The sequence below is a fragment of the Ursus americanus genome, chromosome 2, assembly GCF_024610735.1.
Source record: "Ursus americanus isolate L20-20 chromosome 2, mUrsAme1.1.p, whole genome shotgun sequence".
In the NCBI taxonomy this organism is placed as follows: Eukaryota; Metazoa; Chordata; class Mammalia; order Carnivora; family Ursidae; genus Ursus; species Ursus americanus.
In genome coordinates this window covers 67,693,964-67,716,065 of record NC_142128.1, presented here as the reverse complement: position 1 = coordinate 67,716,065, position 22,102 = coordinate 67,693,964, and the positions used below count along the sequence as shown (strand labels likewise).

General features: G+C 39.3%; 1 protein-coding gene across 2 annotated transcripts in view; it reads right to left on the bottom strand.

Moving 5' to 3' along the window:
* Nucleotides 1-4,640: 4,640 nt before the first annotated feature.
* Nucleotides 4,641-22,102, bottom strand: part of LOC123785854 (alpha-1,6-mannosyl-glycoprotein 4-beta-N-acetylglucosaminyltransferase-like) — a 31,356-nt gene continuing 13,894 nt past the window's right edge. The window contains exons 2-5 of one of the 2 annotated variants that reach the window (XM_087857069.1): nucleotides 20,361-20,507; nucleotides 13,024-13,198; nucleotides 11,951-12,107; nucleotides 4,641-8,469 (exon numbers count right to left, since the gene is read on the bottom strand). In XM_087857069.1, the coding sequence (XP_087713195.1) occupies nucleotides 7,334-8,469; nucleotides 11,951-12,107; nucleotides 13,024-13,131 (1,401 nt within the window). In that variant the 5' untranslated portion in view covers nucleotides 13,132-13,198; nucleotides 20,361-20,507 and the 3' untranslated portion in view covers nucleotides 4,641-7,333. The remainder of the gene's footprint in view (nucleotides 8,470-11,950; nucleotides 12,108-13,023; nucleotides 13,199-20,360; nucleotides 20,508-22,102) is intronic. The other variant, XM_087857070.1, reaches the window with a different exon arrangement.

Below are 22,102 nucleotides of genomic sequence, written 5' to 3'. Positions count from 1 at the left end.
TATTTGGGTTGTGTCCAGGTTTTGGCAATTACAAATAAAACCACTAAAGATGTTCTCTATCAGGTTTTTGTGTAACATAAATTTTCATTTCTCTCAGATTAATGCCCAGGAGAGCAATTGCTGAGTCATACGATACATGCATGTTTACTTCATAAGAAACTGCTATTCTAAAGCAGTGGATCGTTTTGAGCCTCCCCCCCCCCAATATATGAGGAGAGTTCCAGTTGCTCCCAATCAATACTTGGATTGTCAGGTTATTTTAAACATTTTATCCCTTCAAATAGGTATATGTTAGTGTCTCATTGTGTTTTCAGTTTGCATTTTCCTAATAGTTAATGATGTTGATCGTTTCCCCCCCTAAAATCAGTCTTTAAAGCTATATTCTTTATTCTAAGTCCTGCTTTAATTGCATCCCATAAATTTAGAGGTTGTGTATTCATTATTATTCAGTTTAAAATAGTTTCTAATTTCATTTGCAATTTCTTTTTGACCCATAAGTTATTTAGAAATGTTGCTTAATATTCCAAATCTTTGGAGATTTTCTAGATGTTTAATTGTTCTTGGTTTCTACTTTTATTCCTTTTCAGTTTGAGAGCATATTTTGTATGACTATAATCCTTGAAACCAGGGTAGCTCTCTAATACACAGTCATTGTTCTGCTGTGGCAAAATATTTGGCAAAATTTTCTCACCTGGCCTTGCTTTCGGTTTCCCACTGACCTCATTCCTGACTTTTTGGTTTCTCTTTTCAGTCTCTGACCAGATAACTCTTTGAACCTGAAGCAGATCTGGCTTCTCTGGCTTGTCTTGTCAAAGAGAGGTCTTTGGCGCTATTTTGTCATCTCTTGGCTTCCTCCATTTCTGGCTGGGCCCATTACCATCTTGCCTAGATAAGCCCTGGCCTGGGGCCTGGTCCTGATTGGTGCAGTAACAGATGTTGTCTTTTCCTTAAGGCGTTGTTTTGTGTCTCTGAGGAACATTGGGTGATATCCCGTTCACTAGGCCTGTACTATACTCAGGGATGATCCTATCTGGGGACTTTCTAGACTGACAAACTCAAATGTTCTTCAGAGGGAAAGGGAAGAGTATCCAGGAGATGCTTTTAATCATATTTTAGACATAGACTTCTTTGGACATTTTCAGAAAAATGCATAAAACATGCCCAGCCACTCACACACTCTCCAATACCTACTTATACAAAGACCACAGCTCCTCCAACCAATCACACATATACCGATTAACACCCCCACACCCCTGCACATATACCCACTCCCACATGGCCACACATCCACCTTCCACACACCAACCAACCCCGCACACCTACATATACATCCACTTATATACACAATACACTCTTCTCATTAACATACTCCCCACTCACCTACCCACCCACCTGGATATTTCACACATACCCGTAAGCACCCATATACATACCTCCTTACAAAAACCACACACACATCTCACACACACTTCTGTATTGAAGTTCAGGTTAGCTCCAGGTTAAGAACTCATCATTATAGGGTGTCTTTTCACAAAAGTCCCCTACTCACAGACTTCTGTATCTGACAGGTAGAATTTAGGATCCTGAGGAATCTCTCGGAATAAATCATCCATGCTTTGGGGCAGTGTGAGTGGGGGCCCTTCCTCTCTGCTGTCCTTACTCTCTGTGCTCATGTCTAACTAGCATTTCCCATTAAATGATGATGCAATATTCTAGAATGTTATCAATCTCGCCACTAGTCTGTAAACATCTTGGGGACTGTATCATCGATCTTTAAATTCCCAGTGCTTAGCATAAGGCTTAGCTTAGAGGGCACTCAATTTTGAGAGAATGGGTGACTCACTTTCAGACGGCCTGAATGAAAATAATTCACCTATTCAACAAATGTATGTTGAGTTTCTATTGGTTGCCAGGTGCTGCATTAGTCTTGTAGGAGAGGAAAGGAAGAGCAAGACTTTGCCCTGTGACTTTTGGAGATATAGTCGAATGTAGGAGACAGGCAGACAGAAAGTTATAATATCTGTAGGGTATTTATTTGCTCAATTCTTATGACATGGAAGGCACTCAATATAATTTTTTAAAAAGATTTTATTTATTTATTTGACAGAGAGACACAGCCAGCGAGAGAGGGAACACAAGCAGGGGGAGTGGGAGAGGAAGAAGCAGGCTCCCAGCGGAGGAGCCTGATGTGGGGCTCGATCCCATAACGCCGGGATCACGCCCTGAGCCGAAGGCAGACGCCCAACCGCTTTGCCACCCAGGCGCCCCAGCCCCTCAATATAATTTCTTGATTGAACAAAGTGCTATAGTAGAGTTCAGCATAAAATATTATGAAAAATAGCAGAAATGCGTTAACTCTGTCTCTGGATAGTCAGGGAAGACTTCCCAGAGGAGATTGCATTTGAGCTAGAATTTGAGAGCTGATTGGGAATTTTCCAGGTGAATCTAAGGGTAAGGGCATATTAGACGATCTGAATTTTGGCTACAGAAGGTAGAAGGATATGAGTCTGAGAAGTTTGATCCAGATTGTGAGACTCTTGTGAGTAATACAGGGTTGATGTTCAACCCAGTTACCAACCAATTAATAAGCACCTGCCCTTGGGTGTGGTCCAGTGTCCCAGGAGGCATCTCTTCCCCTTCTCTGATACTCCCCAGACCTTCCATGACCTAGTAACAGGAGTTAAGAACGGGCACTTCAGGGGACTTCTAGGACCCTGTCCTAGTGCTGGGGCCAGCGCTTGTTTCAATTGAAGTGTTCTTGTTCCATCTAGTTTTTAAATTTTTAGTACCATCTCTGATATAATGCAAAGAAAAAGAGCTGAGAGAATTAGCATTTACTGAATAACTTTTGTGGCAGACATGGTAGTGATGGAATGGGAAGTCACTTGCTAATGTGTTCTTATTGAGTCCTCATAAATGCCATTGAATGTATATATTATTATCCCTACATATGAGGAAGTGAGGTTAAGTAAAGAGAAGAAATATTTATTAAGAGTCTGCTATTGATAGATGTTGCCTTCTCCTACCTTTGGCCCTGGGTCTCAGTATTTCCATTTCTAGACTCTAACTCTTGGGAGACTTTGCTCGGCTGTCTTAGGATATCCCAACTTAATTTTGATCACAAGTAACCAACTGTGTTTTCTGATCTGCACACAACAAATTATTTTTAAAATGGACAGAAGGTCAATAAAAGACAGCCTGATGTAGAGATTCATACAAAATGGGTGGGGACAATGCAGTAAGAGAAAAATAAAAGAAGTGGTTACGGAGAAGATGAGAGAGAGAGAAAGAGAGAGAGAGAGAGCAGGGGGAAGGGCAAAGGAAGAGGGAGAGAGAGAATCTTAAGCAAGCTCCACACCCAGCACAGAGTCTGTTGCTGGGCTTAATCTCACGACCCTGAGATCATGACCCGAGCCGGAATCAAGAGTCTGACACTTAACTGACTGAGCCACACAGGCGCCCCTGGGATGATCCAGTTTTGTATCAGAAATGCACCCCATTTATGAGCTGAACATGGGGGCTTTTCATAAACTTTACACTGCATCTTTTCCCATCAGCATAACCTCTGATACCATCAGATCTGCTGGATTGTATGATCTCGGTGGCAAAACTTGTCTTGCAACAGGGACCTGCTGCAAAGCTCTTTCTTGCTCTAAGACCCATTCGAAGCTGGCAGCTTTCAGTATCATCCAATAAATGAGCTGGAGTAGCATTGCCAGATTTGGAAACTATTGTGCTCAGAACCCAAAGAGGTCTACAGGGCACCATGCTTCCCTTTTTGTAGTAGAGGATGTAAATGCAGTAATTTGTCCTCTAGTTTGGAGGGAATATTCTGCTACTCCCTTGACCACTGGACTCCAAAATACTTCACTCAAGTGGCAAATTCCTGAATTTTACCCTCTTACCAAGATCTCCAGCATCTAGCCACTCACTTGTCTTGTCTAATCAGTATGATGTTCTGTGGGATATCTAGACAGTCCAAATCTCTTTGGACTATATTATGACAGAAGGCAGGAGAGTTTACATAGTTCTTTTTGTTTTTTCTTTTAAAAAGATTGTATTTATTTATTTGACAGAGAGAGAGAGAGAGAGAGAGAGTGATCGCACAAGCAGGGGAAGCGGCAGGCAGAGGGAGAGGGAAAAGCAGGCTCCTCGCTGAGCAGAGAGCCCTCGCTGAGCTCAATCCCAGGAGTCTGGGATCATGACCTGAACCGAAGGCAGATGCTTAACCAGCTGAGCCACCCAGGCACCCCTGAGTGTACATAGTTGTGGGGCAAAAATGTGAACGAGTATTGTCAACTCATGTGACTGTGAAGTCTTTCTGATTTTCTTTTTTTTTTCTTTTTAAAGATTTTATTTATTTATTTGACAGAGAGAGAGAGAGCCAGTGAGAGAGGGAACACAAGCAGGGGGAGTGGGAGAGGAAGAAGCAGGCTCCCAGTGGAGCAGGGAGTCCGAGGCGGGGCTTGATTCCAGGTCTCTGGGATCACACCCTGAGCCGAAGGCAGACGCTTAAGGACTTGAGCCACCCAGGTGCCCCTGATTTTCTTTTCTAATCAGAATAGAAAAGAATGCATTTTCTTTTTTTTTTTTTAAAGATTTTTATTTATTCATTTGACAGAGATAGAGACAGCCAGCGAGAGAGGGAACACAAGCAGGGGGAGTGGGAGAGGAAGAAGCAGGCTCCCAGTGGAGGAGCCCGATGTGGGACTCGATCCCGGAACGCCGGGATCACGCCCTGAGCCAAAGGCAGACGCTTAACGACTGCGCTACCCAGGCGCCCCAAGAATGCATTTTCTAAGTCAATGGCTGCATAGTATGTGCTCACGGGGATATCAATCTGCATTAACAATGGCAGTATATCTGACACAGCAGCTACAATCAGAGCTACTAAATGGATGAGCTTGTGGTAGTCTACAGTCATTTTTTTAGGAGCCATCCAGTTTCTGCAGGGGCTAGATTAGTGAATTAAATAGATATTATAGGGACTTCCACAATTTATACTTTAAGTCTCTACTGGTGACATTGAACTCTGCCATCCTTCCCTTCCCTGCTTGGCATAGAATAGTTTTCGATTTACTATCTTGGCCGGGTGTAGGGGCAGTTTCAGAGGTTTCCACTTGGCTTTCTCCTCTATGATAGCTCTTACCCCATAGACCAAGGATCCAATGAGGGGTTACTCCAACGACCGAATACATCAATTCCAATTATACACTTAGGGACTGGAAGAATGACCATTGAGTGGGTCTGTAGACATAGTGGTCCCTCTGTAAGCATGATTTTGGCAAGGACAGCATTTATAATGTGGCCCCCTTAAGTTCCCACTCTAACAGGAGGCTGTGATTATGCTTTGATTCTGGATATCAATATCAACCCAGAACTTGTGTGTGATAGTTGTGAAAATGTCTGGATATTTCCCCTTCCCCAGTTGTACAATTATCCAAGTAGATGGCTATAGGTCCTTTTGGGAAAAAAGCTGGGGAATCATTACAGGATATATTGTTACAAGGTCCTCCTTCTAGGGACTTGGCCACCTCTTCTGTCAGTGAATATAGGCCTGAAAATTGGCGTAAGTCCAGGACCTAAGCAAGAGATTGTGACTTTTCATTGGGGTGACTGCCCTCAACCTCCTGTTCCTCCATGTTGGCCTTTTCCTGCTTGTAGATATTAAGTAGCAGCCTTCTTATCCATCTGTTTTGTGCATAGTGATGACATGTTCTATTCATCTATTTTAACCTCTATTTCCACAACTTCCTGAGGGTCATGAGTAACCGGTCCCAAATCCTCACCTTACTATCCACTTCCTCGGCATACTCTTAGTACCTCTTGTATTAGTACACACCTGCCAAGAAGCTAACATGAAAATGGGGTTAGACATCCAAGAGATTTATTAGTGGAGAGAGAAGGAGAAAGCATGGAGAGGCTTCAGAGTGTAGTGACAACTGTGGAAGGTGACGGAGAAGGAAGAAATTGGTAAGAAGAGTCTAGGACTGCAGTATGGTTCAAAGAAAGTTTCAAACAGGATGATGAAGAGTTTTGAGTCAATGTCACCTGTTGGAGGAGTCCCCCATCTTACCAGAATGGGCCTTGCTAGTACCCCTGCTGTAGTCACTTATTGGCGGGAGCATTCTGTGGGAAGTATGACCTTACCACCAACGCTGTGGTGGATCCAGAGAATAGCAGGGGAGCTGTCAGTCATGCTGCTTGCAGCAGCTTTCAACAATACCTTTTTATGGCTACCATATACACTTGCTCCATTTCCCTGCGTTTGATGTTCCCAAAGCTTCTACCTCTCATCCTTGTTCGGTTTCCCCCACATCCCCCTCCGTGTTTCCATCCCATTATCCTGTTTCCAAATCCCCCAGCTCTTTCTATCCATTTTTATTACCACTCATTAGGACATACTGCCTGTTTTTTTTTATTTCATTTCTTCCCAAATATCCCTCTTAAAGTGGTCATTTCTTTTTTCTTTATCCCTACCTTCATGGATTATAGTTCTCAAGCTAGTGAAAACCAGACACTGCACATTAGTTGAGCTCAGGGCTCAGAGCTCAGATTTTTCCTGGAATAGAGATCTCGTAGCAAAACTGAACTGAAAAAATGTTAGTAAAATACCCAGTTTTTCCTATCAGAAACATCCCAATTACCTTATAGTCCCAGAGATAAGACTATGCTAGAGACAGGAGCAACCAAAAATCAGAGAAAATTATTTTTAATAATTTTGATGCTATTTAAAAGGGAATGCCCTGACATATTGGGTAACTGTGTAGGAGGAAACTCTGCCTAATATAAAGGTTACCCAATAAATATTTATCAAATGAATGACTGCCTTGTAATGGGATAATGAGATCACAGAGAAAATAGTCATGTTCCTCTCCTGACCAACCAATTTTTTTTTGGTTACATAGGAAGTTCAGCCTTCAATGACACTATTTCTTGGCTGTTGGAAAGATCCTCTGTCTTCTTTCATGCACTGCTAGAGTCTTGGGGTATGAGCATCAGTCAGTCCTACCCACATGTTCCTATAGTTTCTAGAAGTCTGGCATTCTTGCCTCAAGGGAAGAATTTTGGATGGTAGATCCTTTTGCATAGAAAACCAGGGAAGTGTTAAAAATCCTGCCTCTTCCACTAGCGGCTCTCTGGGACCAAGAGGTGTTACCTTCACTCTGCCTTTTAACATGCTGTGTCTTCTGTATTAAGAATCCTGAAAGGACCCAAGAGTGAGATGTACTTGACCAATTTCAAGATTTTAATTTTTTTAACCTCTATAGATTCTAACCTCCAACCTGATCCCTCCCAGAACTCCCAATGGCTTCTTCAATATTATTAAACTTCACTTAATCCACAGGTTGATGTGCCTGATTATTATTCCAGAGGGTGGAGTGGCTGTCACAAGCAATCTCACACATTTTACCTTCTTCCCAGATTCATTAGATAATATCTGCTTATTCAGGGTGCCATTTTCCAGTAGCCCCAGTAGAATATAGTCATCACAGTCATTGATCCTATTAGTAGCATCATAGCCCAGTTCTACGTGTCCCTCTTCCAGCTGATTCTTGTTTTTTAGGTGAGATCCAGTCAACACTTGAACTCGGAACACTTTGGCAGGTACATCCAAAACCACAGTCAGATGACTGCCAGCCTCAGCAGATTTGGTATAAAAGAAATTCTTATCCAAGCTATAGGCATTCATGAGAACAGAGCCATTGGCAACCTTCAAGCTAGTGTAGATGGAAGCAGCAGGGTTGCTGGGAGAACCAGGGTCATTTTCCTCAATCTCTTTATCTTTGAAGCTATTGAATTTGCCATCAAAGAAGGAGGAATTACCCATGTGCTGGAAAAGGGAAGGGAAGAATTGGATTGGTGTTGGTTGCATGAGAAGGTCATGAAAATGAGCGAGGAGGTAGTCACAGGGCATTTCTTGGTAGAAGAGGAAAAGGAAGTGAACCAGGCAGGGAAGATCTCTAGTACGAAAGAGTTTTCCGGTGAAGCCCAGCTGAGAGAAGTTCAGAGTCAACCAAGATTTGTTTTCCCAGGCAGACACTATAGTAACTATCTGGGTGACAAATCCTGGAGCACATTTCACATCATCTTCGATCATCAGAAAGTAGTCAGAGTGGTTGGTAGCAAAGTTCATGAGGAAGGCATAATCCATGTTCTGCTTGGAGCTGAAGGCTACATAAGCTGGGGAGTCATGTAAGTTTTTCTTAAGGTCTTTTAAGGGAAGATAGCTTTTAAGAGGTGTATTGATCACTATTAGCTGTCTGGCCTGGATATACGGTTTAAAAAGGGTTGAGATGCTGGAGATCATTTGACCAAGCCACTTGGGGTCAGGATCTGCCAGGTGTACCACGACGATGAAGTGTTTCTGCTCAGATGAGGAGGAGGCAAAGAAGAGAGATTGCAGGGTGTCCAAGAGGTAGCTCCCACGGGGATGCTGAACTGAAGAAATCCCTATGGTCAGCAGTTCTAGGATTGGGGAGAAAAGAGGACCTTTAACAACTTAGAGAAATGAGGAAAATAGTTGCTATAGGTGAGGTTATAATACTTTCTTAGGTCTTTCCATATGCTAAATTCATTTGTCCCTGTGGTTATTTTACATTTTCTCTCCCTCCCCCAGGCCTGGGTATGGACCATATCAGGAGCTAAAAATATCTGGCCATAAGTTGTGAGTTAAAAAAAAAATTATCTTTGAAAAACTATCGTGGGAGAAATAGATAAAGAAGATAAACTAATAATATTGCATCTGTGTCTCGTCCCACCCAAAGTCCCACTGAGAAATGAGGAAGGTTGCCATGAGAAAATCATAATTGAGGAATTCCTGGAAGATAGAATATGGAACAGGATTGGTGGAGAAATCTAAGTAGAATTTATAGCCCAAAAGACACACAGAGAAAACAACTACACAGATACATCTATACCAAAAGCCTCAGAAAAGTTCGAAGTTTGAGCCACCAAATATAGAGGTATGGGCTCTTGGATGGTCACCTGGATACTTGCAGAACTGTTCCCAGAACCACTGCACCAGTGATCACCAAGGGGCTGGGGGTAGCAACACCAAAGCCCAGGCTAAAGTCCTAAAGATTTCTGTCTAAATAAAGTGGAAGGTCTGCCAGGCAAAGGCCCAAGGTGTGAGTCCTGGGGCTGGAGAGAACATCATAACTGCAGCCAAGATCTCTAGGCACAGAAGAAGGGGGAGAGGAGATAACACAGCTGACTATGGCATTTACCTTTAGATTCCCTCAAGTAGACACTCAGAAATGTAGAGCCTGCCGGAGTGTCTAAGCAGATAAATGGGGGAAATTCCCCAGATGATTTAGGGTTCTACTAGGAGAGAGAGTGGGATACTTCACCCAGAGATCTGCTACCCACATTCCTTACTTTTCTGTGTCACTGCTTCCCCATCATCTAATGAGGCAGGCTTCTATAATCACAACACACTTCTACAGAGAGGCAAAAAGGAGTGGTTATTTGTAGAGAATTACACTGTTCATTCTAGATCCTTGAATATAAATCTGAAACAAGAATCATCAAACATTTGGATATAAATATGAAACAAGAATTACCAACATAATGGAAGAAAAGCAACAACTCAACCAGAAAGAGAACTCCAAAAATATAAGAGGGAACACTGAAATGAAGAACATTTCAAATATATTACATCAATCTTCAGAGGATTGAAGAAGAAAGCATACTCTTCGGCAAAAGAACAGGCTTGTATGAAAAGAAGTTTGTAGAAAATATGGATATGGGGACTTGACCAAGTTCAGCTTAGATTTATCTGGCAATAATATTTCATGAGTTGGTGGTATGTTCTTCCATCAGAAGGCACACAATGGCAAATTGTTTCTGTTTTTAGGATATTCGCAACTTTCGACGTTCAGTGTCTAGATCCATTAATACTCTCGGGGTTGTAATATGGTGATACTCTAAGTCAAACATTCCTTCTCCATTCATTATCTGGAATGTTTCTATAAAGTGAAAATTCCCCTAACCTTTTCTTTGGTTACCAAGTGGTATAGTTCATATAGGAAAGTGAGCTAAGTATTTGATTCTTCCCCTTTATTTACCAGCTTTCAAAATAATGGATTTGTTTCCTAGCATTCTCCAATGGTGACACAATTGGTTAGTGGTTTTTTGTTTGTTTGTTTGTTTTTAAAGATTTTATTCATTTATCCGACAGAGATAGAGACAGCCAGCGAGAGAGGGAACACAAGCAGGGGGACTGGGAGAGGAAGAAGCAGGCTCACAGCGGAGGAGCCTGATGTGGGGCTCGATCCCATAACACCGGGATCACGCCCTGAGCTGAAGGCAGACGCTTAACCGCTGTGCGACCCAGGCGCCCCTGTTTGTTTGTTTTGGTATCCATATGAACTAATAAATTTTATGTTTCAAACCATTGAAATTTTATCTTCATTGATGCTCAAATTGTCCTATCTTAGGCAAGTAGCCTCTTAAAGTTGGATCCTGAGCCCCTTCAATACAACTTCAGTAATTTTTCTTTTTTTAAAAAAGATTTGTTTATTTATTTTGGGGGGGGAAGGGAGAGGGAGAGAATCTCAAGCAGATTCCTGGCTGAGCCAGGCTGGACATGGGGCTCCATGTAGGGCTTGACATCATGAACCATGAGATCATGACCTCAGCTGAAAGCTGAGCTCAAGTTGGATGCTTAACCGACTGAGCTATCCAGGCGCCCCTCAACTTTAGTTATTTTTGAAAGATTCCTTGCTATTTGGTATGACATTTCCTGCCTTGGACCTGGAATCAGGTATTTTTTTCAAGGAGGACTGGTTCTTTTATTATAAAATGGTATTACTCGTTGCTAGTGGGTCATTTCTAGGCCCTAGTGCACAGAGCTAAAAATATTTTTAAAAAGATTTTAAATTTAAAAAAATTTTTAAAAGAACACATCATGGGTTCAGACTGATATTTCAAAATGTATTCAATTCAAAAATGCATTTATTTATTTATTTATTTATTTATTTATTTATTTAAAAAGATTTTATTTATTTATTTGACAGAGAGACAGCCAGCCAGATAGGGAACACAAGCAGGGGGAGTGGGAGAGGAAGAAGCAGGCTTCCAGCAGAGGAACCCGATGTGGGGCTCGATCCCATAACGCCGGGATCACGCCCTGAGCCGAAGGCAGACGCTTAACGACTGCGCCACCCAGGCACCCCCAAAAATGCATTTAAACTTAAAGAAAAAAGTAGTTTTTCCTTGCTGAGAGTTCTTTGTATTTTTAAGACCAACAAGCTTAAGCCCTCTTGAACTTAACCTTATTTTATTGACAATAAATAGCTTTGCACTGTCCTTTGAATTCTTAAAGTGTTTTGAGTCAGTTAATGCTTATTCTGCCACAAGGTTTATTTTTTCTTATCAAATGCCATCCCAACTTATGGGGATCAAATGAGTGCCATAGTTGGACCTCAGAAGGGTGCACAATGCCAAAATGAAGCTTGTTTAGCAAAGAGAATCCCAGAGTCCTAGTTGAGCTAACAGATAAAAGCCACATATTCTCTAGCCGTACACTTCATAACAGATGCTAGCACAGTTACCAGTGATAGGGGAAAGAGGGGTACCATTACTGCAGCAGTCAGTGAGGACCACAGTCAGACCTAGGCTGGAGCTACAATTTTGAGAGTAATTAGTATATAGATGGTAGTTAGGGCTGTGAGACTAGATGAGGTTACCAAGACAGTGAGTCTAGACAAGAACTGGGATACATCAACATTTAGACATTGGAGAGAAGATAAACCAGCAAAAGAGACTGAGGATCTACTAGGAAGCTGGAGGAAAACCAGGAGAGTTTGGGATTCTGTAAGCAATTGAAGAATGTTAAGACAGTGATCCACTGGACCAAATGCTAGGCCTATTTCCTTTCTACTGCCTTGTCTCTACTCTTGTCTGACCTGTCCCAGCACGTTCCATACGCCTTGTGCATACTCACTTTTTTTCACAGGAGGAGCTCCAATCAAGATACGGGAGTTTACATTTTTGAGCAGTTCTAAGTTTTTCTGCATATTTTTAAAGGTTTCCAAGTGGTTTGTTCTATCAGGGTCGATCTGCATCCGGGCTCTCTGCCAAGCTACCATCTCCTTTTCCTCCTGAGAAAAAAGTAAGTTTCAGCTCTATGATTCAAGCCCTTAGGGAATAATAGTTGAGTGGCTTTTCTTTGTGTAACACAATGAAATATCTCCAGGATACAGGGCAGGTTGCTCAGGGCTGACTTCAGTTTCTTTCTTATTCTCTAAAAAAGTTCTACGCTAGGGGTTCTTGTATAGGCTGTGGGTCCTGGGGTGAAGGGAATTGGAATTTCTCTAGCTCTTCTGGGTTATATGTAGGAAATGAGATAATGTCAGTCTATGTCATTCTTCACTCACAATCCTCCCTATGACTACAGCCTGATATGGGTTCCGTGAAGGGCAAAACATATATTAAGTGTGAGAGATACAGGAGAGAAGGTAATTCCACCCAGTGTCCCAATCTAAACTCTTTCCTGTTGGTGGCACTTCACTCTTCCAAATTCGTTTACTACTCTCCCTTTTCTTCTTTGTCTTTTCTGGTTTCTAGTGCAATTTTCTCAACTCTTTAGACTTTTTCTTGGCTTAGATAAATGACTTCACTTTTCTGAAATTCAGCATCCTATCGTATAAAATGGGCGAGAGGGGATCTGTAACTTTGAAACTGAAGGAAATTTTCTAAAATGGGAAACTTACTAAACAAAGAATATTTTATGTCTCATCAATTGCTATTAAAAAAAGGGCCAACTTTGCTGAAGTATTAAATAAGTGTTATTTTTTCTCAGCCCTAAATTCTGTCTTTTGGAGTGCCACATCCCTTATTGCCTCCATCAAAGAAAAAAGATATGTTGAGTCCTCAAACTTTATTATCTTTTTTCTTCTTTGAGTGTCTACAATGTTAGTGACAATTTCACACAATTAGACACTTAGATAATCTGTTTTTTTTTTTTTTAAGTCAAGGGATTTCAACTTTGCTCCATCCATAATTTCTGGTACTCACCAAAGATAGGAAACTTGTAGTATCAAAGGGATTTTCTCTAATGAAAAAGAAGATCGAAAACACCATTACTGTTGCAATAATGATGAATATCCATAGGAAATCTTTCATGGTGTTGGGGTTGGGAGCTTGCAGAGCTGTTTCTCAATATGTGATCCTTGGATGTATATTTAGATGTCTGCAATTTATACAGTATTAAGAAAAGTTTTCATTTGACAGTAATATTTTTTTCATGAATCAAGGAAGTTTATAGTATACAGTTTACTTGTATAAGTAGCATTCTTTTTTTTTAAAGACTTTTTAAAAGAGCAGTTATAGGTTCACAGCTAAATTGAGAGGACAGTACAGAGATTTTCCATATACCTTCCACTCCTACACATTTTTTTATTCATTCTTTTGAATTTGTTAAATAAATGATCACATCATTTGCAAACAAAGACAGTTGTATTTCTTCCCTCCCAATTTGTATACTTCCCTTTCCTTTTTTTTTTTTTTTTTTTTTGTGCCTTACTGCATTAGTAAGGACTTCCAGTACAATGTTGAAAAGGAGTGGTAAAAAGGGACATCCTTGGCTTGTACCTGATCTTAGTGGGAAAGCTTTGAGTTTCTTACCATTAAATATGATGTTAATTGTAGGGTTTTGGTAGATAGTCTTTATCAAGTTGAGAAAGTTCCCCTCTATTCTTAGTTTATTGAGAGATTTTATCATGAATAGTGTTGGATTTTGTCAAAAGCTTTTTCTGCATCTGATAATTTTTTAAAATCTGTTGATGTGATGGGTTACATTAGTTGATTTTATATGCTAAACCAGCTTTGCATGCCTGGGATAAATCCTACTTGGTCATAGTGTATAATTCTTTTTTACATTGTTGGATTCAATTTGCTAATATTTTTGTTGAGGATTTTTGCATCTAAGTTCATGAGAGGTATTTTGTTTTCATTGATTTTGGTATCGGCATATTATCAACCTCATAAATTGAGTTGAGAAATATTCCCTCTTCTATTTTCTGGAAGAGATTGTGTAAAATTTGTTTTAATTACTTCAGTGTCAGGTAGAATTCTCCAACAAACCCACCTGGGCCTGATGCTTTTTTTTTTTTTGGAAGGTTATTAGTTATTAATTCAATTTAATAGACGGAGGCTTTTCAGATCGTCTGTTCCTCCTTGTGTGAGTTTTGGCAGATTGTGTCATTCAAGGAATTAGTTTATTTCATCTAGGTTATCAAATTTGTGGGCATAGAGATATTGTTAGTATTCTTTTATTATCCTTTTGCTTTCCATGGGATCTGTGGTGATGGTCTCTCTTTCATTTCTGTTATTAGTAATTTGTGTCCTTTCTCTTTTTTTTCTTAGTTACCCTGGCTAGGGGCTCATTGATTTTAATGATCTTTTCAAAGAAACAGCTTTTGGTTTCATCCTATTGATTTCCTGTTTTCCATCTCATTGATTTCTGCTCTAATTCTTATTAATTCTTTTCTTCTGCTTACTTTGGATTTAATTTGCTCTTCTTTTTCTAATTTCCCAAGGTGGAAACTTAGATTATTGATTTTAGGTCTTTCTTCTTCTCTAATATATGCATTCAATGTTATAAATTTTCCTTTAAGCACCGTTTGCACTGTATCCCACAAAATTTGATAAGTTGTGTTTTCATTTTCATTCAGTTCAAAATATTTTAAGAGTTGTTCTTGTTCTTCTTGATTTCTTCTCCCTCCCCCTCCCCCTCCTCCTTCTTTTGGTGGGCAGCAAAGCAAGGTTTATTATTGAGCAATAACAAAGTGATAGTTCAAAGCTCCCAGAGAGGGGACCTAAGGGGGTTGCCCTGAAGATTTCTTCTTTGACCCATGTGTTATTCAGAGGTGTTTCCTTGGTTTAAGCTCCATGTATTTTGGATTTTTCAGTTATCTTTCTGTTATTGATTTCTAGTTTAATTCCACTATGGCTTGAGAGCAGACATTGTGTGATTTCTATTTTTTTAAATCTTTCCCCTCCCCACTCCCCCTGACCTGAATTTTGCTATTTCAGTGCACCATTCATGAGGTTTTCAGTTTTTTGTGAAAGCAAGTCAGATGCTAGAACATAGAACATGTTTCTTTTTATTTGAAAGTTTTTTTCTTTTATGGTTTATGCATACTTAGAACCAATTGTTCTTTCATTCTCTCATTGCCTTATATTTGTCAATCTTGTCTTCTCTATTAGCAGTAAGTTCTCTGAAGGAAGAAGCTATTTTTCCTTTGTCCTCTCCATGGCATTTAAACATAGTGCTGCGGATACAATAGGTGCTTAATACATTCTTGAAACTTTTTTTTTTTTAAAGATTTTATTTATTTATTCGACAGAGACAGAGACAGCCAGCAAGAGAGGGAACACAAGCAGGGGGAGTGGGAGAGGAAGAAGCAGGCCCACAGCGGAGGAGCCTGATGTGGGGCTCGATCCCACAACACCAGGATCACGCCCTGAGCCGAAGGCAGACGCCCAACCGCTGTGCCACCCAGGCGCCCCCATTCTTGAAACTTTTGATTCCATCTTTGAAAAAAAAAATGAGATGCTTTTAAAATACATTCAAAACCTTAAGACTCATGCTCAGCATGGTCAGGGCTAAGTAATATAAGTTGTGGGAAATGACTGAGCTCTTGATCTCGCCAGAAGTCTTTGGTACCTATATAATTGTTCGTGATAATTGATAGAAATGGCTACTATTGAAAACAGGGCTTCTAGGGGGCGCCTGGGTGGCGCAGTCGTTAAGCGTCTGCCTTTGGCTCAGGGCGTGATCTCAGCGTTCTGGGATTGAGCTCCACATCAGGCTTCTCCGCTAGGAGCCTGCTTCTTCCTCTCCCACTCCCCCTGCTTGTGTCCCTCTCTCGCTGGCTGTCTGTCTCTGTCAAATAAATAAATAAAATCTTAAAAAAAAAGAAAAAAAAAAAGAAAATAGGGCTTCTAAACAATTTTTAATCTATATGTGCCTGTCCATGTATTGGTATAAAATGGAACGTCAAAGAAGCATTGAGAATAGAATAATAATGTATGTGATGACCAGTGGAAAATAAAAGCAGAAACCAAAGGCAATAAGAACATAAGGTAATTATGATTTCAGTCTACTGGATTCTTTTTCTATTCCTTTAAATTTGTTAAGATGTGTCTTATGGCCCAGAATATGGTCAATCTTGGTGAACATTCCATGTAAACTTGAGAAGAATGTGTAGTCTGCTGTTGTTAGATAAACCAGTCTGTGGATATAAATTATGTCTAGTTGACTGATAGTGTTGTTGAGATCAACTATATCCTTACTGATTTTCTGCCTGTTGGATCTGTCCATTCCTGATAGAGTGGCGTTGAGCTTTCCAACTATGATAGTGGATTCATCTATTTCTCCTTGCAGTTCTATCAGTTTTTGCTTCATTAAATTTGATGCTCTGTTTTTAGGTGCATACACATTAAGAACTGTTATGTCTTCATGGAGAATTGCCCCCTTTATCATTATGTAATATCCTTAAAAAAAAAAAACCTGATAATTTTCCTTGTTTTAAGTCCGCTTTGTCTGAAATTAATATGGCTACTCCCTCTTCCTTCCCTCTTTCTTCCCTCCCTTCCTTCCTCCCCTTCTTTTTTTCTTCCTTCCTTTTTCTTTCTTTTCTTTCTTCCTTCCTTTCCTTTCTTTTTCTTCCCCCCTTAAAACCATTTTAATCACTTTTTAAAACTAATTAATTACCACTTTTAAGTCTACAGTTCAGTGGTATTAAATAAATTCATATTGTTGTGCAACCATCACCACCATCCACCCCTATAGTTCTGTCTTCTAAAACGGAAACTCTATACCCATTAAACAATAACTCCCTATTCTCCCCTTCCCCCTAGCCCCTGGCAACTACCTTTGTACTTTCTTGTTTGTTTGTTATTAAGTTCAATTAGCGAACATATAGTACATCATTAGTTTTTGATGTAGTGTTCAACTTTCTGTCTTTATGATTTTGACTACTCTAAGTACCTCATATAAGTAGAATCATACAGTGTTTGTCTTTTTGTGACTTTTTTTTTAATAGTAGCCATCCTAATTGGTGTGAGATGATATCTCATCGTAGTTTTGAGTTACATTTCCCTAATGATGTCAAGTACCTTCTCATGTGCTTATTGGCCATTCATATATCTTCTCTGGAGAAATGTCTATTCAAGTCCTTTGCCCATTTCTCAATCAGTTTGTTTTGTTGTGTTTTAGAACTTCTCTTTATGTTCTGGTTGGTAATGTTTTATGAGATATATGATTTGCAAATGTTTTTTCCCATTCTGTGGGTTACCTTTTTACTCTGTTGATAGTGTTTTTTTTGGTGAACAAAAATTTAAAATTTTCGTTAAGTCCAATTTGTCTATTTTTTCTTTTGTTAAGTGTCTTTGGTGTCATATCCAGGAAATCATTGCTAAATCCAATGCTGTAAAGCTTTTGTTCTGTGTTTTCTTTTAAGAGTTTCATTGTTTTAGATCTTACATTTAGGTTCTTGATACATTTTGAGCTAATTTTTGTATATTGTGTAAGGTAAGGGTCCAACTTCATTCTTTTTCATGTGGACATCCAGTTTTGAAAAGGCTGTTCTTTTCCCTATTAAATGGTCTTGGCACTCTTGTCAAAAATAATTTGACCATATATCCATAGGCTTATTTTGGGGCACTCTATTCTATCCCATTTTGTATTTATGCCAATACCACACTGTTTTGATTACTGTAGTATTGTAGTAAGTTTTGAAATCTGTCAGTGTGAGTCTCCCAGTTTTTTCTTTTTCAAGATTATTTTGGCTATCCAGAGTCCCATGAGATTCCATATGAATTTTACGATGAATTTTTCTTTTTCTCCAAAAAATGTTATTGGGATTTTGATAGAGATTGCACTGAATCTGTAGATTGCTTTGGGCAGCACCGACATTTAACAATATTGTTTCTTAATCCATGAACATGGGATGCATTTACATTTATTTATGTCTTACATTTCTTTCAGCAATGTTTTGTAGTTTCATTGTATAAGTCTTTTCACTCGTTTACTCCTAAGTATTTTATTCTTTTTATGCTATTGTAAGTAGAAGTGTTTTTATAACTTCCTTTTCAGATTGTTCATTGTTCATGTATAAAAAATGCAACAGATTTTTGTGTTGACTTTGTATCCTGCTTCTTTACTGAATTCATTTATTCGTTCCAACAGATTTTTTGGTGTGTGTATGTAAGGAATCTTCAGAGTTTTCTACCTATAAGATCATATCATTTGCAAACAGAAAATTTTACTTCTTCCTTTCCAATTTGGATGTCTTTTATTTCTTTTTCTTGCATAACTACTCTTAATAGAACTTCCAATACTATGTTGAATAGAAGTGATGAGAACATGTTTCAGTCTTTCACCATTGAGTATGAGTTTTTATCATGAAAATGTGTGAATTTTGTCAAACGCTTTTTCTGCATCAATTGAAATGATCACATGGGGCTTTTTCTTCATTCTGTTGATGTGGCATATTAGATTGATCAAATTTTGTATGTTGCATCATTCTTGTATTCCAGGAGTATATTGTACATCATCATGGTGCATGTATCTTTTAACACTGATTTGAGGGGTGTCTGGGTGGCTCAGTTGGTTGGGTATCTGCCTTCCACTCAGGTTATGATCTCAGGGTGCTAGGATCAAGTCCTGCATTGGGCTCCTTGCTCAGCTGCGAGTCTTCTTCTCCCTCTCCCTCTGTGATCTCTCTCACTCTCTCTCAAATAAATAATAAATAGAATCTTTTAAAAAAATACTGAATTTGGTTTGCTAGTATTTTGCTGAGGATTATTGCATCAATATTCATAAAGGGTATTGGGTCATAGTTTTCTTTGCTTGTGGTGTCTTTGTCTGGCTTTGGTATCAGGGTAATGTTGGTCTCATAGAATGATTTATGAAGTATTTATTTCTGTTCAGTATTTGGGGAAAGTTTGAGAAGGATTGGTACTAGTTCTTTAAATGTTTGGTAGACTTCATCAGTGAAGCCATCAGGCCCAGTGTTTTTTGGTTGTTGTGGGGAGATTTTTGATTACTAGAGTCAATCTCTTTACTAGTTATAGATCTATTCAAATTTTCTATTTCTTCATGGTTTAGTTTTAGTAGGTTTTATATTTCTAGGAATTGGACATTTAATTTAGATTACCCAATTAACTGGCATACAATTTTTCATAGTACTCTTTTATTTATTTACTTATTTATTATTTATTTTTTTATTTTAAAAATTTATTTGAGAGAGAGAGATAAATTGAGAGAATGAGCAGGGGGAGGGGCAGAGGGAGAAGCAGACTCCCAGCTGAGCTGGGAGTCTGACATGGGACTTGATCCCAGGACCTGGAGATCATGACCTGAGCCAAAGGCAGGTGCTTAACCATCTGAGCCACCCAGGCGCCCTGGAAATTTTTTTTCCATCTTTTCACTTGCAAACTGTTGGTGTCTTTGGATCTAAAGTGAGTCTCTCAGGGAGCCTGGCTGGCTCAGTCAATGAAGCATGTGACTCTTGATCTTGGGGTTTTGAGTGGGTATAGAGATTACTTAAAAATAGAATCTTTAAAAAAATTTTAAAAAATAAAACTGAGTCTCTCATAGTTAGCACATAGTTGTATCAGATTATTTTTAAAAGATTTTATTTATTTATTTATTTATTTATTTATTTATTTATTTGAGAGAGAGACAGAGACAGAGACAGAGAGACAGAGAAAGAGACAGAAAGGCAGAGAATGGGGAAGGAGCAGAGGGAGAGTGACAAGCAGACTCCGCACTGAGTGTGGAGTCTGACCATGGCCCAATCCCAGGACCCTGAGATCATGACCTAAGCTGAAATCAAGTCAGCCGCTCAACCGACTGAGCCACCCATGTGCCCAGATCAGTATTTTAAGTCAATTCTGCTAATGTCCGTCTTGATTGGAGAGTTTAGTTAATTTACATTTAAAGTAATTACTCCTAAGATGTACTTCTGTCATTTCGTTATATGTTTTCTAAATGCCTTACAGATTTTTGTCCTTATTTTCTTCATTACCATCTACTTTTGTGTTGTTGATTTTTTGATAGTGAAATGTTTTAATTACCTTTTCATTTCCTTTTGTGTGTACTTTATAGCTATTTTATTTGTGGTTGCCATGGGGATTACATTTAGCATCCTAAAGTTATAACTCTTTAATTTGAATTTATACTGGCTTAACTTCAATAACATAGAAACTGCTCTTTTATAGGTCTACTAAAAGTATATATTTATTTATATATATTTATATAAATTCTAAATATATATATTTATATAAATTTATATATATTCATATATATAAAAGTTTCAACCACAACACATTTAAGTTCTCACCTTTAATGGAGCTATAGTTCTGAGACTTCTTTCGTGGACTGCAGAGGAACTCAGCTTCACAACTCTTGAGAGTTGAAGTTGTTCTCCAAAGTCAAGAAGAAAATATAATGTTTGGGGGAGCTGGGATGGGGCCAGAATTTGCATCCTCTGAGGCAAGACAAAGATGGTCACTGCTTTCAGGTGACACTCCCCCTGACAACCATTGTTCTCCCTGAATGGGGCCTGTTTACCCTCCAACTTCACACCCAACACCAGCTCCTTGGTGATGGTCCCAGGGAAATGGTGAGGAAGTTCTGATAACAGCTTCCTGAGATTCTGACCTAGATTCAGGACTATGGACTGGGCCACATTTTTCTCCAAATAAAAATAGTTTTATTGGTATTTCCCCCAATTTAAAACACAATGCATGTTCAATGTAAAACATTAGATTATTTAAAAAAATTCCATGGACAAATACTACCAGGAATTTGAAGACAGGAAAGAATAAAATCACTTATTCTGCTTATTTTTTTAAAAAGATTTATTTATTTATTTATTTATTTATTTATTTATTTACTCAATTTGAAGAGAGAGGAAGAAGGAGAAGCAGATTCCTTGCTGAGTGTTCAGCCCAATGCAGGGCTTCATCTCAAGACCCTGAGATCATGACCTGAACTGAAATCAAGAGTCAGACACTTAACCACTGAGCCATCCAGGCGACCCATGCTGCTTATTTTTAACAAATATATTTACTTGGTAGAAAAGCATATGAAAGAACAGCTGCTGGAGCCTTCCTGGATTTAACTTGGTGACTTTCACATTACAGCCCCATAAAGATGAAATGGTTGGTGACATTTTTGACAGGCTGCTCCCACTTTTGGATTTTCTATCTTTCAAAGAAATGCTTCTGGACTACAGAGCGGAAAAGGGAGGTCAGGTACAGGAAGTAACCAGTGGTATACTGGCTACTTGTGCAAATCATCTTTCCATCATCCAGAGCACTGCAACGCTGGCTTTCACCTCCAGCCAATGGGATTGCTTTGGACATCTACAGCTCAATAGGTTGGGAGAGGATTAGGCTAACAATGACAGAAAAACAGATCTTGGAAAATCTGAATTTGTACCTGTTCATCAATGTTAAGTATTGAGGAGTCAAAAAGAAAACAGAAGATTTAATGTTATTAACATAACAACACTCCCCACATTGATATATAAAGAACTGTTGCAATAAAATGACAACCCATTTACGAATGGGCAGAGTATCTGACAGACATTTCACCGAAGATGTACAAATGGCTAATAAGCACATGAAAATATGCTCAATATCATTAGTCAGTCAGGTAATGCAAATCAAAACCACAATGACATAGTATGTCATACCCACGAGAATGGCCATAATAAAAAAGACAGACAATAACAAGTGTTGATGAGGATGTGGAGAAGTTGGAACACTAACACGTTGCTGGTGGGAATGTAAACTGGTAGAGCTGCTTAGGAAAACAGTTTGACAGTTCCTCAAAGAGTTAAACATAAAATTACCAAATGGGGGATGCCTGGGTGCTCAGTTGGTTAAGCATCTCCCTTCAGCTCAGGTCATGATCTCAGGGTCCTGGGATTGAGCCCTGCACTGGACTCTCCACTCAGCGGGGAGTCTGCTTCTCCCTCTGCCTGCCCCTCCCCCTGCTTGTGCCCTTTCTCTCTCTCTGACTAATAAATAAATAAAATCTTAAAAAAAAATTACCAAATGACACAGCGATTCCACT